Source organism: Mustela putorius, unplaced genomic scaffold (assembly GCF_011764305.1).
Source record: "Mustela putorius furo isolate JIRA1106 unplaced genomic scaffold, ASM1176430v1.1 tig00000832_pilon_pilon_pilon, whole genome shotgun sequence".
Taxonomy (NCBI): Eukaryota; Metazoa; Chordata; class Mammalia; order Carnivora; family Mustelidae; genus Mustela; species Mustela putorius.
Window position 1 is genome coordinate 1,085,701 of NW_025421491.1, and position 18,577 is coordinate 1,104,277.

The 18,577-nt window shown below is 48.5% G+C and overlaps 1 protein-coding gene across 1 annotated transcript in view; it reads left to right on the top strand.

The window, feature by feature from the left end:
* URB1 (URB1 ribosome biogenesis homolog) overlaps positions 1–18,577 on the top strand; it is a 68,241-nt gene that overhangs the window by 5,338 nt on the left and 44,326 nt on the right. The window contains exons 4-10 of the mRNA XM_004757502.3: positions 179–311; positions 5,449–5,545; positions 7,555–7,640; positions 9,293–9,418; positions 11,346–11,470; positions 14,724–14,919; positions 16,278–16,415. Of these exons, the coding sequence (XP_004757559.2) occupies positions 179–311; positions 5,449–5,545; positions 7,555–7,640; positions 9,293–9,418; positions 11,346–11,470; positions 14,724–14,919; positions 16,278–16,415 (901 nt within the window). The remainder of the gene's footprint in view (positions 1–178; positions 312–5,448; positions 5,546–7,554; positions 7,641–9,292; positions 9,419–11,345; positions 11,471–14,723; positions 14,920–16,277; positions 16,416–18,577) is intronic.

Here is an 18,577-nt window from a genome sequence, read left to right on the forward strand (position 1 = left end):
GCTTTATTTGGAGATTTTTAAAAATTTTGTCTTTTTGGTTTTGTTTTTTTAAAGCACGTCTGCATGTCTCTTTCCTTTCTCTTTCTGGCTTGGGCATGGCAGACCCCACAACCAGGAGCACAGCTGATTTTGTGCTTCTGCTGTCTCTAATATGCCTGATTTCCTTGTCCCTCTGCAGGATGGCCCGAGCCTGCCTGAACCTGATGGCTGCCATGGTGACCCAGGGTCCCGAGGCTGCCAGGGACGTCTGCAGCCATTTTGATCTGAATAAAAAGACCTTGTACACCCTGGCGTCCAAGAGGGATTCCAAGGTGAGGAGTTCTGAGCATCTCGTACCTCCTGGGTATTTCTTTTTCCCTTTGGAGGGTCACAGTGGTTTGTTTGTCGTCCTTTCTCTGGCCTTGGTCCCCACGTGGGTGGAGTAGGAGGCCAGTGTGTGCAGAAATGTATGGCAGAGCCTGAACGACAGGGACATCTCAGGACAGTGTCTCTGGGGGCTCAGCCTTGCGGTGCTTGGCCTGTGAGCGTCTTCACGGAGTAAAGGAAATCATCTCCATGTGCCTTGTGGTGTAGACCCTGTGGGGCATCCCAGTCCTGTTCCTATTCTGTTCACTTCGGAGAAATCCCTTGAAAGTTTAAACCAGTGACATCATCCAAGAGGACATTTATAACTTTTTAATGTTTCCCGCATCTCCCGTCAGTAAGTCTGATGACTGGGTGCTGGAATTTGCCAAAGAGAATGGAGGTGGGAATGGTTTTCAGGAGAGCTGTTAACAAAAGAAGTTTCTGGGTAGCTCCAGAAGTTCCACTTGGGTTTGGAAAGCACAAGTTTGAGGACTCGGAAGCCGGAGGGAGGGGCCGCGTGCCGGCTGCAGGTTGTCTCAGGCCTCGCTGCCGGCCCCCTTTCCCACCCCCCCTTCCTCAGCACAGACAGCAGACCGACAGCCAGCCGACCGACGGCCAGCCTGTCTGCTGAGGTGGAGAAGCCCGCTAGCGTGATTTACCCCCGCGCCCTGTCCCGTCTCTCCCCAGGAAGTTAGTAAGTTTCCACTCTGCCGGGCCCTAGACTGGAAGTGAATCCTAGTGATGCCGGGTGACTTTCCTGGCTCTGTGAGGCTGTGAGGCCTGGAGTTAGGGTTTTCCCGGCACGACAAATAAGGTGTTCTTCTGAGGAAAAAATTCCAGGTCTTAGTGTCTCATGGATACTCGTCTTTATTATCAGGAGTTATTTACACACTATGGGTGTGTCAACAGATTCCGTTCATTGAGGAACGGCTGCTGACAGTTAAATGCGTTCCTCATAAAAAGAATTTGCGTGCTGTTTGCACACTAGGGCAGATGTCATGGGTCTTTGGTCTCACTTGGCAGTCGGCCTGCCAGTACTTATCCATCCGATTCCCCTTCCGCTTCCACCCCGTCTCTCTTGACCTCAGCCAGCTCAGCCCCGCGAGTAAAATATGTCAGGACCCCGACCACCCACGTCGGAGTCACAACGAGGGAAGGAGCACCGGCTGTAGGCTGTGCGGGCCTGCTTCACCGCAAGGTCCTCTTGGCAAGTTGTATATTACGTCTCCTTGGTCTGTAAAATGGGAATTATTGTCAGGACGAAAGTATTTTTACTTTAGGGTGTACATTAAATATTTCATTGTTGGGAATATTTATTTATTTATTTTAAAGATTTTATTTATTTGATAGAGGTCACAAGTAGGCAGAGAGGCAGGCAGAGAGAGGGGAGGAAGCAGGCTCCTTGCTGAGCAGAGAGCCCGTTGTGGGGCTCGATCCCAGGATCCTGAGATCATGACCTGAGCCGAGGGCAGAGGCTTAAACCACTGAGCCACCCAGGTGCCCCGGGAATGATTTTTAGACAATGTCCCATTCGTTAGGGACATTAAAAACTAGCGGCACAGAGAACCCCCACATACCCATCGTCCAGCTGCAGACACAGTTACCTCTGCCATGTGTTGGTTGGTTTGGGGGGCAGTCGAGGCAGTCAGAAGCAGATCCCACACGAGAACCGTATTCCCTCATGCGTGTTTCAGTGTGGGTCTCTAACAGAAAGCGACCTTCTAAAACACAAAACCACAGTACCATCCCCATACCGGATACCGTTCATCACTGTTAATATCTCTGAACGCCCAGCTCGGTCTCAGTTTTCCCCCCAACTTCCTGTCTTTAGACTTCGTCGTTCAAATCGGGATCCAAACAAGGGCTACATATTGTGTTTCGTGGGTCTGTTTCTTTTTAAATTTTTTCATATCATTGAGTTTTCTGTCCCCACACCCCCCAGCTTTTTTTTTTTTTTTCATTCCATTTAGTTTTTGAAGGAGCTGATTGATATCTAGGATCTTTTTTTTAATAAGTGTGTTTTAACATTTTAGAGGGAATTATTAAAGCCTCAAGAAGAGAGAGGATTATGGTTCTTTTTCATGCAGCCAAAGAAAGCACTGTTTATACTGTTTGCCAAAGAGCAGTTTTACCAAATATGTTTTGGTCTATTTTAGACCGTTGTTTTGCAGAACAAGCCGTAAAGACTTCAGGATGCTTTCTTCCTGGATAATAGCACTGTGAAGTCACGGGGTAGGAATGAGGAGTAGGCGTGTGACCCTCTTGCCTTTGATGGAGCTTGCTGGGGATGGAGGGTGGAGGCCCAGGGGACAGTGAGGAGCTGTCTGGCCGGGAGGAGGGGGAGGAGGCATGGCCGTGGCTGCTTGGAGTGCGGCAGGTGCTCTGTCTTGAGGTCTTGGTTTTTTCACAGTATCAGGAACCTGAAATTTGGGGTTGGCTGAGATATACAAGATGGATACCGGAGGTGAGGACTGCATTTCATGTCAGTTCAAAATACATTGCTGGAGGGACCCTCGAGGACATCTAATCCCAACTGCTATGTACAAGCAGAAAGATCTCAAATGGCACATAACTGGGACCTGCATTCCAGAGCCCTGACTTCTAGTACTTAAGTGGACAGGGAAAAAAAAAAAGCAAAAACAAACAAAACCCCAAACTTGTGGAACCTTTCTAACTAGCTAGCAAAGCACAGAACCCAATTTAATCTTACTGGCAAGTTTTGGCATCTCCCCATTCTTCTGAAACACGAGGCGTCCATAGATCAGGACAGCAGGTTAACTGCTCGAATTAGTTGACCTGTTTCTTTCAAGGAGGTGACATCTGGATAGCTTGGGAGCAGTGGTTACTTTAAGCTTCTGGAGAACAGAGACAATATCTTAGTGTCCTGTCTGGGCCTGTGATCATGGCATCTTGAATATAATTGGTGTTTGAACAACATTGTATTGGTGAGTTTTTAAAGGCTTTGAGACGCTGCTGGTATTCTGAGGAAATGCAGCTCATTTTCAAGACTTTAGTGACCACTGTACCCAAACTCTGTATTGTGAGGAGGTCCACAAGGGAAGTCCCCAGAATGGGGAGGATAGTTTTGACTTCTTGTTGTATTTGGAACAAGCCAGCGTCTTGGGCCTTGATGAAATACAGTGGGGCGTGGACAGAGGTAGGGACCCATGAGTACCGTCAGTGTGCCAGGCCTCCATCCGCATGTGGCAGAGTGTGGGTCCCATGGCCTTTCTCTTCTCCCTGAAAATCATACACCTGACAAAATGAGAGAGAATTAATTAAATACTTACGTGGAAGCCTAAGTGCTTCCAAGTGTGGTCTTGCATCTTGACAACAAGCGAGGTGTAAATGGCCTGGAAGCTCCGAGAAGGAAGCACTTCTCTGTAGTCCGACATAAAGTTGGGCGTGAAGCACTATGTTTGTACAGTTGTTTCATACTTTCTGATACTAGTACATACTCACTTAGTAGCTATGGGACCTTGAATGAGTTTTTTAAACCTCTGTTTCCTCATCTGTGAAATGGGTGTAGAAGGCATCTCCCCCTCAAGCTGTTGTAAGGAGTAAATGAAGTCACACATGTCAGCCTTTGATTTGGTATCTGACATACAGTAAGTGCTCAGTAAATGACATGGGTCTCCTCCTCCTCACCACCACCACTACACTGCCACGACTAACCAGGATGGAATGATCTCGAAGGCAGACTTCTTAATCTTTCCCAGGCATCCAGGACAGTCATTCTCCGTGGTATTAACTTATTTCTTGGCAGCAAATTAAGGTATCTTTGAAATAACTAAAGTGGGGAGGAGAGTATGTTTGAAGCAGTGGCGGACCCCAGTGTGTGAGCTGGTGCTGGTACTGCGGATGAGCAGCACGCCTGACCGTCCAGCAGGATGGAAAACATGACGAGACACAGTGCGTCTTAAAATTACTGGGAGGGGGAGTTGATCGGATGGCCCCTGCCACTTCCCTTGAAGTGTTGGGAAGTGGTCACGGCTGGTGGCCCCTCCTTAAGGATGCCCACTGGCCTGGGGCATGGCTGCATCCTGCGGGACCCTGCAGATGGCCGTCCGGGGAAGGCCACACTGGGTTTGTAATACGGCAGCATGTGGGCTTTGGTGTTTGGTGTGAATTTATACTACCTGATAAAACCCAGACACCACCTCACTGGCGTCAGCAAAAGCAGCACTGGTCTTTCCGTTGGCTCTGGATTTTCAAAAATGTGTGTATGATTTCACTGGCAAGTGAAGTCGATGGGATCTAGATGGGCTGGGAATCTTCTGCTCTATACCAAAGTGGTCCATAAACCACAAGTGGTCATGTATGCCGGGGGGAGGGAACACAATTATACTTAACCATACTTCTGTGTGTATTAAGCAGTGAGCCATTATGCTGTTGCTTTTAAGCATAGTGGATGAATATCGGTATTTCAGATAGACATCTCAATAAATTTTTTTTCTGTACTTTCGGCCCATTTCTTGACATTTATCTTTCTTGAGAGAGGGAGAAGGGGGAGGAGCAGGGGGGAGAGAGAGGGAATCTTAAGCAGCTGCCACGCCTGCTGTGTAACCCAGTGGAGGGCTGTATCTCACAACCCTGAGATCGGGACCTGAGCCCAAATCAAGAGTCTGATGCTTAACCCACTGAGCCACCCAGGCGCTCCATACTTCTGTATTGAGAAGCTTCTTGAAAGAGCAAGAAAAGTAGACCAGAAGGTGGAGGGAAAAGAGCAAAAGAAAAAAAAAAAAAACCCAGGTTCCCACAGAGAGGTGACTGCTGGTTTTTACGATTTTATTTATTTATTTGAGAGAGAGGGTGTGTGTGCGAGCACACAGAGGGAGAGGGAGAGGGAGAAGAAGAGCCCTCTCTGAGCCGGGGGCCCGTGTGGGACTCGATCCCAGGACTCCAGGATCATGACCCAAGCCGAAAGCAGACGTTTAACCGACTGGGCCACTCCTGGTTTTAGACTCTGAACCTTTTGATGGCACCAGCCTGGAGGCCTCACTCTCATGGGGATGGGAAGGGTGCGTGAGCCGCCAAGTCCCTGCTTCCTTGGGGGACGGCGTGTGGATACACAGGTGACTGGCGGTCTCCTTCGTCCCCTAGGGCGTGCCCGACGTCCGGCTGGCCTACATTCAGTTCGCTCTTTCCTTTCTTATCGCCGGCGACGACAGCACGATAGTGCAGGTGCTGGAGTTGAAAGGTACGTGCGCCTCTTTGTCTCGTAGCAAAGCCTGATTGCGACTGGTTTCGGGAAGTCTCCCGCAAAGCATTTTTCCCAGGTTGAAAAGCCCAGGTTGCGGCTTTTGCAGTTGCTGCGTGCACGAGTTTGAAGGGTGCACGTGCGGCGAAGCTTCTGTCAGTGCAGCTCGGAGTGGCCCAGGGACTCCTGCTCTGCGCTCTGGAATGCCGAGCGATGTCCGAACGAAGGAGGGATGCAGGCTTCAGAGACTCCCCCACACGAAGGAGGCTTTCTGGTTCCAGACCCTGCGCAGATTCGTAGCCTGGCTGCCTGGCTTTCTTCAGTAACTGCGTTTGAAGAACTAAAGGTTAATGACTTCAGGAGCTTTGCTGTGTGTTACCAGCACATCGCTAACAGAGCTAAAGAGTTCCAGCTGCGCCGCTTTCTGGTGGCTGTCCCCCTAGAGCCAGGCTGTTAGGGCCACTTGCATTTTATCCAGAGCTTCCGTAAGACAGAGTGGCAGCCCTAGCCCGCAGTTAGCACACGGCCGTCGCTCCGCACGATCCCCTGGGCTCGAGCCCTGTCTGCAGGTGGGGGGCTGTCCCTGCGGAGCTCTGGGAGCTGTTGGAGGAACGGCGTGATCCCTGTGGCCCCGTGCGGTCAGATCTCCAGCCTTCCCTCACCTCCCCCAGGGTGGGAGACCTGAGCTCTCTCCAGTGACTGCCGGGGACCATTTAAGAATAGGGTGTGGGTGCTGGTCACCTTCTATGTCGTTAGCCTGGATCGGTGCGGGGAGCCACATTGCCCTGGGGAAGCAGCCCCGTGGATGAGTTGCCTTTCCTGCTTGTGGCCGGCTCCTGCCAGGGCTCGAAGTTCTGCAGAATTCCCCTGAGGCCTCCCCGCCATCTAGCCTTAAAGGACTGTGATTTGGGCTTATTCCCGGACCCTGCTAATGGGGCAGGGATGCACTTCGGTTCGTGTTTTGGCGATGCACTCTGGCCAAAGACATCAGAACTTTAAAAAGGTTCGATCAGTCATTTCATGTCTAGTCGTTTCTCCTAAGGGAAGAATGAAGGAGGCGAGTGGAGGTTTTCTTAGGGGCTGTTTTCTCATGTTAGCTGAAACTTGGACTTCTGACTATCCTCCAGCAAAGGACTGAGTGCGCGAACTGACGACTAGTGCTGACATGAAAGCAGCAGTTAAAACGGGTAGAAATATGCTTCCTGACGCCAGCCTTTAAACAGTATGTGATTGGATATGAACTCAGTTGTGAAATCGTTGAGTATCCCATTTTAATAAAAACATGAATGCAACAGGTTCTAGCAGAAGGTTAACAGTTAACTAGTAGCCTGGATATTAACAGTGTTAACCTCGGGGTAACAGAGTGATGGTTCCCTGCAGATTTCATTCTTTCGGTTTGTCTGGTATTTTCCAATTTTTCTTCTTTCGAGAATGACTTTGCTTTTGTAGAAAGTCAGTGTGCCCACTGAGCACCAGTGGAACAAGTGAAATTATAACTGTTTGGATGTTTCTTTCCAGTGTGACCAGCATGTTAGTGCCTGGTGTCCGGCTGTGGTGGCTGAGTCCTTGGGGATCCAGAAGTAGCAAAAGAAAGCCAACAGATTATCCCAAATTCTGCCCGCAGTCAATAAAATGATTTAAAATACAGCTGATTAAGTCTAAGCAAAGGGAGAGACATTTAGCAAAATTGTGATCATGGCATACACTCAAATGGTTCATACAGAATTAATTTTATTTAACTTAATATGAGAAAAGGAAAGTAAAACACCAGAACTTCTGAACTTTTTTAATGATTCTATCATTGTTTTACCTACGGATACTAATTTCCTATGTCATGAAGTGGTTATCCTACTGTGAACTTGTAGAATTGAAAAAAACACAAAACCTTAAAAAAAAGGAGGGGAAGAAAATAGCGTGTGTGCTGTACCATTTTAAGAAGTAATGTTCTTGCATCTGTTCTCATGTTCAAAATATTTTTGAGTTTAATGCATTGAACTTTTTACTTGCAGAATTTATTCCTTGCATTTTTAGCTCAGGCATCAAGGAAGACAGGATTTCTACTATCAATATTTTGTTATCCACGCTGAAAACAAAGGTACAACGTGTTTTTACTCTGTGTTCCTGTTGTTGGTCTGCTCCTGTATTTGGCAGGACCCCAGGGCTGTAATGGTTTAGAACACAGGGGTTGTTGTATAGGTGGAATGGAAGATTGTTTCTTAAGGCTGCCATATCATCCCATCAGGAGAAAACCTGTTGCTCACTCTTTCACGGGAAGCCGTTGGATTAATTGTGAGCTGTAAATTACAGCTGTTTTTCATTTACACACCTACCAAAATGTCATTTTGAATTACTTTGCATTTTCTGCCTCTTACAAGCATCTTGTAGGAATTTTAAAACCGGCTGAATCTCTGTCTTCCGTACAGAATCAACTTAAGTGATCATTTAGAAAACGTCTATGACCCTCCCAACAGAAAAAGTTGTGAAAGCCACAAACTGGCAGTCCACATAAAAACAGCTAATCGGCATAGTATGTTTAATACTGTGGTTCTCAGCTGGGAGTGGTTTTGTGACATCACCCCCCCTCCCCTGCCGTGGGACATTTAGAAGGGACTGGAAAGATTTTGGGTCGTCATGGCTGGAGAAGTCCGGGGGCATCTAGTGGGTGGAGGCCAGGGATGCCGCTCGGCCTCCTACAGTGCCCAAGACAGTCCCCTACACCAGTTATTAGGGCTGAAACATCATTAGTGCTGAGGTTGAGAATCCAGGAGATGCGGGTTTTTTTCACCTGTCAAGTTAGCCTTGACCTTTTATAACAGATTCGGTGCTAGCAGAGATGCATTGAATCAGGTACTCTCCTGGAGGAAGTGTCAGAACAGGTCTGGCCGAATGTACCAGAGGTCTTAAAAATGTTCCCAGACTTGGGGGTGGTGGGAGGTTCCCTGAGAAGCACCCAGGAAGCAAATCTGAAACACACCCAGGCCACATCCCCAGAGGTTCTGGGAGTGGGTGTGGGGTGGAGCTGAGAACGGGTGCCCCATTTCCAAGCCTGTGATCAAGGATGCAGGGAAGACTCTGTACAGAGATGCTGATGACGGCCAGAGCAGAAACAGCCTAATGGTCCCCACCCCAGGGAATGGTGGAATTAGGGTCATTCATGGGCTAGAGTGATATTCAGCCCTCCCAAAAGAGGTTCTAAAGGGTTTTTTTATAATGTGGGAAAAGCTCATGCTATATAAGTAAAAGTAGGCAGGAAACTATAAGTATAGTCTCAAAGAGGCAAAAAACCTAAGCCAGACGGTATGTACGCACATGTAGTGCATGTTGCAGGGCGGGGGGAGGCACGGAAAGGAGATGAACCGCCATGCCCACTGTGCGTGGCCCAGGATGGTTTGAAGGTTGTTGAGTTTTATTTTTCATGTTTCTCCCTTTTTTTTGGTCACACATTTTGCCATAGGCCTGCATGATTTTTGTAACAATGAGACACAAGGAACACTCTTAAAAATCAAGTTCTGTGGGGCACCTGGGTGGCTCAGTGGGTTAAAGCTTCTGCCTTCAGCTCAGGTCATGGTGTCAGGGTTCTAGGATCGAGCCCCACATCGGGCTCTCTGCTCAGCAGGGAGCCTGCTTCCTCCTCTCTCTCTGGCTGCCTCTCTGCCTACTTGTGATCTATGTCTGTCAGGTAAATAAATAAAATCTTAAAAAAAAAAAATCAAGTTCCTGGAAATTGATTGGTTTTATTGTTTTCAGGTAGTTCACAATAAAAATATCACCAAAACCCAGAAGGTGCGATTCTTTACCGGGCAGTTCCTGACCCACATAGCAGCTCTCTACAGCTGGAACGGGACTGTTGACGTGAGCCTGGACAATGTCGAGGTACTGTCCTGTTGGGTTTGAGGTGACCTCGCCGTTAGCGTGTGGTCCTCACAGCTGGCGGCTGAGGGATCTACCGCCTTAAAAAAAAGGCCTCCCGTCTGATCTGTTTCTCTTGGCTTATAGTTCTGTGAATTCTCCACTTAGGTGAAATATGATTTTTTAAGTTTTATTTTTTTATAAGAATTTATTCTCTAATCTCTGAGGTATTATGATATTATCCCTTAAAGAGGAGAAACTCTTTCTCCTTTTGGTTGAATGACATGCTGGTCTTACTCCTTGCGGGGCCGCCCAGTCCGTGTGTGCTGTTGCTCTGGGGTCTCTTCCTCCTCTCACTGGCATCCTCTTTTCCTTCTTTCCATACCAGCTTTTGGAATTTCAAGGCCTGTTGGTTTCACTTCAGGATCCCGAGTGTCTAGGAAAACCCCAATTTCCTCACCCCCTGATATGTGTAATTTATTTTGTAATCGTTACTCAAGTGTCGAATTAGACCAGTTGATCTCAAGTTGACCCGAGGCCCATGTACCTTTTAATCTTGCTCATTTCAGTTTTCCTCAGGGTGTTTCTGAACGTGGACTTGGCCAGAGTGGTGAGCGCTCAGACTTCCTGTGAACTTTAGAGTAATTTACCTCTCATGGGCCCTGTGTTTTACTTCCTTTTCTCTCTCTGACTTGCCCACGTCCTCTTGTTTTGAACATGTTTTGTATGATCTGTGACCAGGAAGCCTCGGAGGCTTCATAAAAACACTCCCAAATGTGGAATTTTATTCAAAAGAACAAGAGAAATTAAGTCATTCTTAAGCTCGTTTAAAAATACAGGTTTAAACTTGCCCCTCTTAAGAGTATTTTTTAATCTTTTTTTTTCCTTAATGGTTCTCCTTTATAGGTGAGGACATTCAAATTCAAGTTTAGGGAGACCAGCTCTGTGCAGTCAAAAATCCATGTATGACCTCTGACTCCCCCCAGAAACTCAACTACTAATAGCCGACTGTTGACTGACAGCCTTACCCATAACATAAACAGTGGATCCACACATATTTTGTATGTTAATGTGTATTATATACTGTATTGTTTTGCTAGAGTAAGCTGAAGAAAAGTAAATATTAGGGAAATCATAAGAGAAAATAGATTTATAGTACTGTGCAGTATTTGAGGCCAGCGGTCCACAGAAGCGCAACTGTGCAGTTCAAACCTGTGTTGTTCAAAGGTCAACCATATTTATTTCTTACTAGTCCCCAGTATCACAGCACACAAGCAAAGAGAAGCTTAAAAAAATGATTTTGTAACTGAAGTATATGCTGTAAAGAGAGACTTTTTAATAACGGACCGATGCTGGCCTGCCCTGCTCTCGCTAAGCCATCAGGGAGCTCAGCTGTGCTGCGCACAATTTGCTCCTGCGTGTGGGGTGGCGGGGGAGGGGGGTTGGGTCCTTGCTGTCCTGCCAGATGCATGGGGCAGCTGTAAAGACGGAATGAGAACCCACGTTGCCAAGTGCTTGGAAACAATAAGAAATGACACGAAATATCTGGTTATCTGTGCTTCCTTGTTCCAGCAACTCCCTGTTTGTCCAGCTTGAAAAGGAAATATTTTCTTTCTCAGTTTATTTAGAACAAAAACAGTTCATCCATTTCTTTCAAACCCCCCCCCCCACCCCCCATCTCTGGCAACCGCCAGTCTGTTCTCTGTATCAGCTCGTTTGCTTTTTTCTTTAATTTCTTGTTTATTTAATTTATTATTTCTTTCTAGAGTCCTTGTATTAAGAGTTTTTTTTAAAAATCTTGATTGGTGCTTGAATGATACCAAGTGTTTAAAATGTTAGCTATAAGTCATCGTCAGGTGTGTGGGATTGTCCAGATTTTACTCTGTAGTTGTTGCCGAGGCTTATTAACTTGAGCTTGTCATTGAGTTTTTAAAAAAAAAAACCCTTGCAGGCTTCTGCTGAGGATGCGGGGAAAACCATGGTGAGGGAGCTTGTTCACTCATTCCTGATGGATCTGTGCTGTTCTCTCAAGCACGGGATTAATTTTTATGACGCGTCTCTCGGCACCCTCGGCAGGTAAGGCGGGGCCCTGGTGAACCCTGAGTGCGTGTCCCTCAGCAGTCGTCACGTTCGTCCGTGACTCCCCTGGGGACGTCTTTGGAATGATGGGATGGTGGTGGCTCACAACTGAGGAACTCCTCTTAGGGATGAACATTTGGAGACCCAGAAAGAGGCTGCTCTATACTGCCCTTGGGGCGCAGGGCTCAGGGTAGCTGTTGACTTAGACACCGACCAGGGCTGTCTCACCCAGCGAGGGGCTGCGGGTTTCGCTCAACACTGTGGCGTTGGCGGGGTCTGAGGATAAGTCCTAACAGCCGCCTCCCCAGAGAGGGTGGGCCGCTCTGCAGGCCTCAGCGAGGTCCTGAGGTGGTAGCCACTGTTACCCCCTTTTAGCGGGTAAGGGCAATGGGCACAGAGGGGTCGGGTCATTCAGCTTGGGAGTGGCCGAGTTCAGATTGAAACCCAGGGAATCTGGTTCCAAGCCCAACCTGTTAACAGCAAAATAGTCCTTCCTCTCCTCAGAAACAGCTGCTAGTGAGCAAGGTTTTCACAATTCGGTTTTTTACACTTTGTTTCATGTTGCACGATGACGGTGACATTTCATGAGTGAGGAAATGAAGTCCACAGCTGGTGGATTATGTCCTTTTAGACTTTCTTTTAGTCTCACTATAATATGTGTCTGTTGCTAGTTTTTAATAACCAAAATAGCCTACCGTCGGATTTATCAACCTGCTTTTTTCCCATCGACAGTAAAAGTATTGGGTATGTTTTCTGGTCATTGTGAATAGCCTTATTTTTTTCTTTTCACCTCTGTAACATTTTATTATGAAGATATAGATGGTTTGGTTTAGTTTCACCCAGGCAAGAAATGACTGATTTCTTCAGAATAGGATAATACAGTGAAAATTTCCCTCTCCTTGTGATTTGTTTGGATTCTGAGGTTATTACGAATTAACTTGCCACATCATTGTTTTTCTTTTAACCTCATTTTATGATAGTGTACCTTTTCTCTTATCATCAAAAATCAGCTCACTTGCCTGCTAAAAGTTAACAGCAGATAATGCGATGCCTCAAACACATGTGTTTCTCCCCCTAAGTAGGACCCATAAAATAGACCATCATTTGATGAGCATATAGGAGTCAACTTGTGGCATGTAGGTCCGTTCAAATAAGTTCTGGATTATGTCAGTTCTTTGAAGCCAGGGGCCAAAGCAAATGTTTGCCCTCTGGGGAGAGGAAGGGAATTTTGCTTGTGGGGATGTGGACGGAAAGCTTTGAGAAAACTGAAGTGTGTGGTTCCCCCCATAGTTGCTAAGGATCGTGCCCTCACTCCAGTCAGGGCTCCCTGCACGTGTTGCCACCTCCAAGAGGCCTTCCCTGGCAGCCTTTAAATTTCCACTGTCACTGTCCTTCTGCCCGGCTCTTGCTTTTGACGGTGGCGCCAGCCACCTTGCACATTTATTTATTCACTTGTTCGTCACCCAGTAGACGAGCATCAGTGAGAACAAGAGGCTGGTCTGTCCAGGACAGTGCCTGGCACACAGTGGGTGTTTGGAATTCTGGCGTAAGCAGGGCTTAGTAAACTTCTTCTCTAAGGGAAAGAGAGTAAGTATTCAGGCTTGGTGTGCCATTCAGTCTGCATCGTGACCGCTCAGCTGTGCCATCAGAGTACCCGTGCGGCTGTGGACATAAATGGGTGTAACTGTTCCAATAAAGTTTTATTTATAAAGACAGAGGGCGGACCATAATTTGCCAGCCCCTGGCATGGAGGTTAAGAGAATAGATTCTGGAGTTAGCTCTGAGACCTCCACAGTACTTCTCGCCGCCTCTGTTGCCTCATCTGTAAAATGGAAACGAAACTGGCATCCACCTCAGAGGGAGGTAGAGTATGGTGACTGCCAGGAGTGGTGGCCGGCAAGGGTGGCACGCTGTGTAAATAGCAATGTCATTCATTTGATGACACTGTTGACTGAAATGACGGGGATGTGTGTAGTATTTGTAGTGCACTTTGTAGAATTAGCATTGTGTTCATTTGACAGCATGCAGCATGAACTGTTTTGCTTATGAAATTTTCATATTAAGAATTTTACTTTTTTTTTTTTTCCAAGATTTTATTTATCAGAGAGAAAGAGAGAGCATGCACAGGCATGAGCAGGGGCAGGGAGAGGGGCAGAGGAAGAAGCAAGCTCCCCGCCGAGCAGGGAACCGAATGCAGACTCGATCCCAGGACCCTGGGATCAAGACCTGAGCTGAAGGCAGACTTGTAACCGACCGAGCCACCCAGGCACCACAAGAATTTTGAGCTTTTTGAAGGATAGGTTTCTGATCAAAATTATATTCTGATTCAATTTTTGAAAATTTTTTTGTTGTCTGTAAAGCTGCATATTTTATCTTAGTTTTGGTTTATAAGGGAGTACACAACAGTGAGGATCCTAGAAGCTATCAGCGTGGCATGCTTTATTCTCAGATTTTTTGGATTTTATGACTTCCCAGGGAAAGTTTTAATGTCCATGGGTTTTCCTGGTTTTTCTTTTTATGATTTTATACTTTTGAAAACTGCCAACTTCGGGACAAGTTTTTAATATTTTTATACAGTAGATTTTGTTCCCTGTATTATCTTCTTGCACCTACTACGTAAAAGCATAGGAATTTGAAATAAGTTAGAAACAGAGGAGGCAGAAAATCTATGGAAAAACCTTGTGCCATTTTGTCTTGTTTTAGAAATAATTTTGTGGCACTATGGACTTGGGGCAGCTAATGAGCACTTCATGTAAAAAAAATCTTTTCAGAAGAAAAACACATCCTCTGTATTTTTTATACTTCATACTCCCAGGTATATTTTCATGTGCCGTAGGAGGAGAGAGGTCGGTAAAATTTCACAGGGAAATCCTGGGAGTGGATTCCTCCCTGCGGGTCTGGGCAGACTGGTAGGTGAGTGGGGTAGAGAGAGAGGACATTTCTTCCTCCTTGAAAGTCAAATGGCACTTGAGGGCGGGAAGGAGAGATGGCCAACAGGACAAAGTGGAGACTTTCTGAGCCACTCAGCAATAGAGGGGTGAAATTCCAGCGCTTTGTTGGAGAGCGAGTGACCCCCCCCAGGCCATGAAAACCTTGTGTCTCGAGGACGAGTCACACGTGCAATTTGCCCATCACTTGAGTTACAGCTGTGTCTCCCGAGGGCGATTTCGAGGAGCTGCTTGTCACCCCGAGCTCTGAGCGCCGTGTGAGAGTTCCCTGCAGACCTTCCTCTCCTGTCCTTCTCCGACAGAGGCGGGAACCTGACCCTCCTGCACTTCCTGCTGGGTCTGAAGACCGCCCCGGACGACGAGCTGGTGGCCGAGCTCGTGGTGAGCATCCTCAGGGTGTGCCCGGACTTGCTGAACAAGTACTTCAAGGAAGTCACGTTTTCCTTTCTCCCGAGAGCGAAGTCCACGTGGTCCAATAACATCAAACTACTGAACAAGGTGACAGCCCGGCTGCCGTGGAGGGGGTTAGGTGGTGGGCCAAGCGTCAGCAGCAGGGATGGGGGTCGAGGGGAGGTGGCTGGGGGGTCGGGGGAGAGTGAAATGCCCATGAACTTTAGGACAGAGAACTCCTTCAGCTTTTCTTCGGGGGGTAGTTTAGATCGTGTCAGGGTGGGGTCCTGGTTCTCTGAGGACATTCTGCTTTTAACGGAGCTGAGTTTGGAGGTGGATGCCTTTTGAATCTATTAAGCTGAATTCCTCTCCTTCATCCAGATTTTTTTTATTTTTTATTTTTAAGACTTTATTTATTTGACAGAAAGAAAGATCACAAGCAGGCAGAAAGGTAGGCAGAGAGAGGGAAGCAGGCTCCCTGCTGAGCAGAGAGCCCGATGTGGGGCTCGATCCCAGGACCCTGAGATCATGATCTGAGCTGAAACCAAGGGTCGGCCGCTTAATCAGCCGAGCCACCCAGGCTCCCCTGTTAAGGTCCTTCTAGTCTCAGACCTCGGCTTCCTTTTACCCACCACAGTGGGAGTACCTGCTGCACATTCTTTGGCAGTACTGCCGGGCTCAGTTAAGCTCTGATCTGTGGTCTGCTTCATGATGAGATATCTAGGATTGTTTTCTTGTGCCTCGACCTGGGCATGGTGTTATCCATAAAACAAGCGTTTTTTCAAGTATTCCCTCTTATCTCTTAGGTGTGTGTGCATACAATCCCTATGTGTATCTTGGGATGAGAAGAAGGGCATTTTGCCCTCATTCTGGGGAAGGTAGCCTTGTGGCCACGACCCCTCTGGGGAGGTCCTATGGTGCTGGTCTCCCCAGGGAAAGGTGGGGGCAAGTGCCTGGCCTTCGCAGGCCTGGGTGCGAGTCCTTGCTTCACTGCTCCCTAGGCATTTGCCCCTGGGAAATCACTTAACCTTATTGACATCCAATTTTGTCATGCAGTAAATTTTTTATTTTAGTGTAAAATATCCCTACCTCAAAGGGTTGTCATGAAGTATTGAAAAGATGATGTAATCTGTCAGGTGCCCGTCAAGTGCACTAGCTGGTGAGGAACACGATTGTTAGTTCCGGCAGTGACTTACTTGCCATCAGAGGTTTTAAAGGGCTCCCCAGGATGCAGGCTGGGCTCTGCTCTGAAGGTCATTGCCCTGGTAACAAACAGTCTCGTGACCTGACTTTTCTCTAATAAGTAGATTTAGGGGTTAATCTTCCGGACCCTGTTCCTCGGCCGGCCTTGGACCTTTATCACTGCAATCGTTTCATTGGAACAGCTTCACTGTGGGGTGTCTACGGTTACCCGCCGCTCTGAAACGGAACCTGCATCACCTCATTCTCTGTTCTCTTGTTCATAGATCTATGAGGCTCAGCCGGACATTTCCCGGGCTTTTCAGACCAGAGAGTTCATCCCCTTGCCTCGACTCCTGGCCATGGTGATGGTAACCACCGTGCCCCTGGTGTGCAATAAGATCATGTTCACCCAGGCGTTAAATGTAAGTGATTGCCTTTCTTCTGGAACTTTCTCCTGTTCACCGCACTGGCTTTTGTGGGGATCATTCTGAGAATGCCTGCCCGGATTTACTGGATGGTGTTTTGTCAGTGAGCCTCAGGCTTTCCATGTGCACTTATCTGGGCAAGGTGACCTGGAGCCTGAGGAACATTCCAGCCAGGAACTTTCCAGCTAGGCACTGGAACCTGAGGAACATCCCAGCTGCTGATTTTACTGCTCCAGCACAGAGCCAGGACCACAGCCCCCCCGCATGGCTCCCTGCACCTGCCCGAGGGTGGGAGCCTATTGGACTCGGACACAGGGCAGTGTGTCCAGCTGCTGTCCACTGTCATGTAAGAAAGTATTAGTTAAGGATCTGTGCATGGGGCAGGACTGAAATTGGCCTGGCAGATCCTGTCTTTTGTGGTGAAAGTGAATAGTGTTAAAATTTCTGGGGAATGTTAACTTGGAGGATCAGCTGTTTTAGGCTGTCATCTTGGGAGGACAAGTTCATGGAAAAAATCAGGCACGTTCACAGAAAAATTAAATTTCCTGTCATTATATGTTATAAAGGTCCCCAAGTCCCTGCAGAAGCTGCGTTCTGAGGGGCGCATGCATCTTTCAGCACAGCTCCGAGGCCTTAAGTAAACTGCTGCGAACTGTTGGCACACGTGGGTCGTGGGCTCTGCCAGGCCCTCCTGTTCCCAGGTTGCCTCAAGTCTTAGCTGGAGGAGGCAGACTGTGGCGTCTGTAGGGCAGGAGGAGTCCCCACCCTGCAGGCTGGCTGGGTTGTCGCATGGACACAGGGGGACCAGGGTTTGCCGTGGTGAGTCACACAGGAACAAGGGAGCCCCAGCAGTGATGGGCAGTCGGCACAGAGTGGCGAGGACTCCCGGGGAGAGTGTGCAGGGGGTCAGCAGTTCTGATGCCTGTCCGGGGTCTGTGCTGAGAGTGGGCTGGGGGCGAGGAACAGTGAGGAGGCCGGTGTGGGCCAGGCAGAAGGGCCTTCTCTTCTGGGTGCCAAATCATAATGACCACAGTGAGGACCCAGCTCACTTGCGCACCTGGGAGGCACAGACTGTTCGATCTCGAGGGGCTGTTAAGGAAACAGAACTGAAGGGTGGATGTCAGATGCGGCCGCTTTCTGGGTGGAAGACTGCGTCGCCCGTGGCCGTGTCCCTGCCCCCTGGGAGCGGCTCCCGCAGGCAATCTGGGATGGAAGGCCGGCCGCTCCTTCTCAGACGGACTGTCGTTTCAGGACCGCGGAGGGAGCCCCCGGGGTGTCTGTCCCCCAGGTGGGGTGGCTGCTGGTGGAGGAGGGGACAGCCTTTCTGTCCGTCAGTGCCGCCATCCCGTGCAGGCGCACGGCTTTGTCTTGTCCTCGGTGGCCCTTCCCGACTGTGACGGGGGGGGGGGGTGGGCAGCGACTTGGGCGTGATGACTGTGGACTCCGTGTGTGTGTTCCACGTTTGGGTTTTCTTTATGGTATTATCCGGAATTTTATAGTAGCATAATTTCTGATTTCAGAATCACCAAGAAAAGAGCTTATTGTAGAAACTGGAGAGAAATCATTGGGAGGCAGCGTGGGCCCATGAACCCCTGTTTGGGCCCTGCCTTTGAAGCGATTGTGGGGAGGGAGTCATTGCTGGCCTAGGGCACTGCAGGTCGTGCTCCTCTTGGGTCCAGCGTACATGTGAAATGAGCCCCCAGCTGATTAGAAGGCAGGGGGAAGGGGGTGTCGTGGTTGTGTCGCCAGCCTGTGCTGCGCCTGAGGTGTGCCTGGGCCTAAAGGACTTGGCCCCGGGCCGGCCGGGGACTGCGTCTCTTGGGAAGTATCCTCGTTTTGGTAATAGCTCAGGTTCTTGAATTTTATTCTGTCTGTGCCGTGAGTGAGGATTCAGCTCAGTCTCCTGGGTGTCGTTCTGAACCCTAGTGGAGAGGCTGGTTGTTGTGGGCCTGGGTTGCAGGCTCCACGCTTCCCAAGCCTGGAGGTAGCTTTTCCTACTCAGGACATGGGGCCTTTTCTTGTCACTGGGGCACCTGACATGGAGAGCTCTTCCAGGGCCTGGTGGGGTTCTGCTGAGAGAGGAACTCTTCCTGATGCGGACCATCTGCGTGAGCTCGGTGGCTATCAGGAAAGACTTACCGAACACAGACGGGGAAACA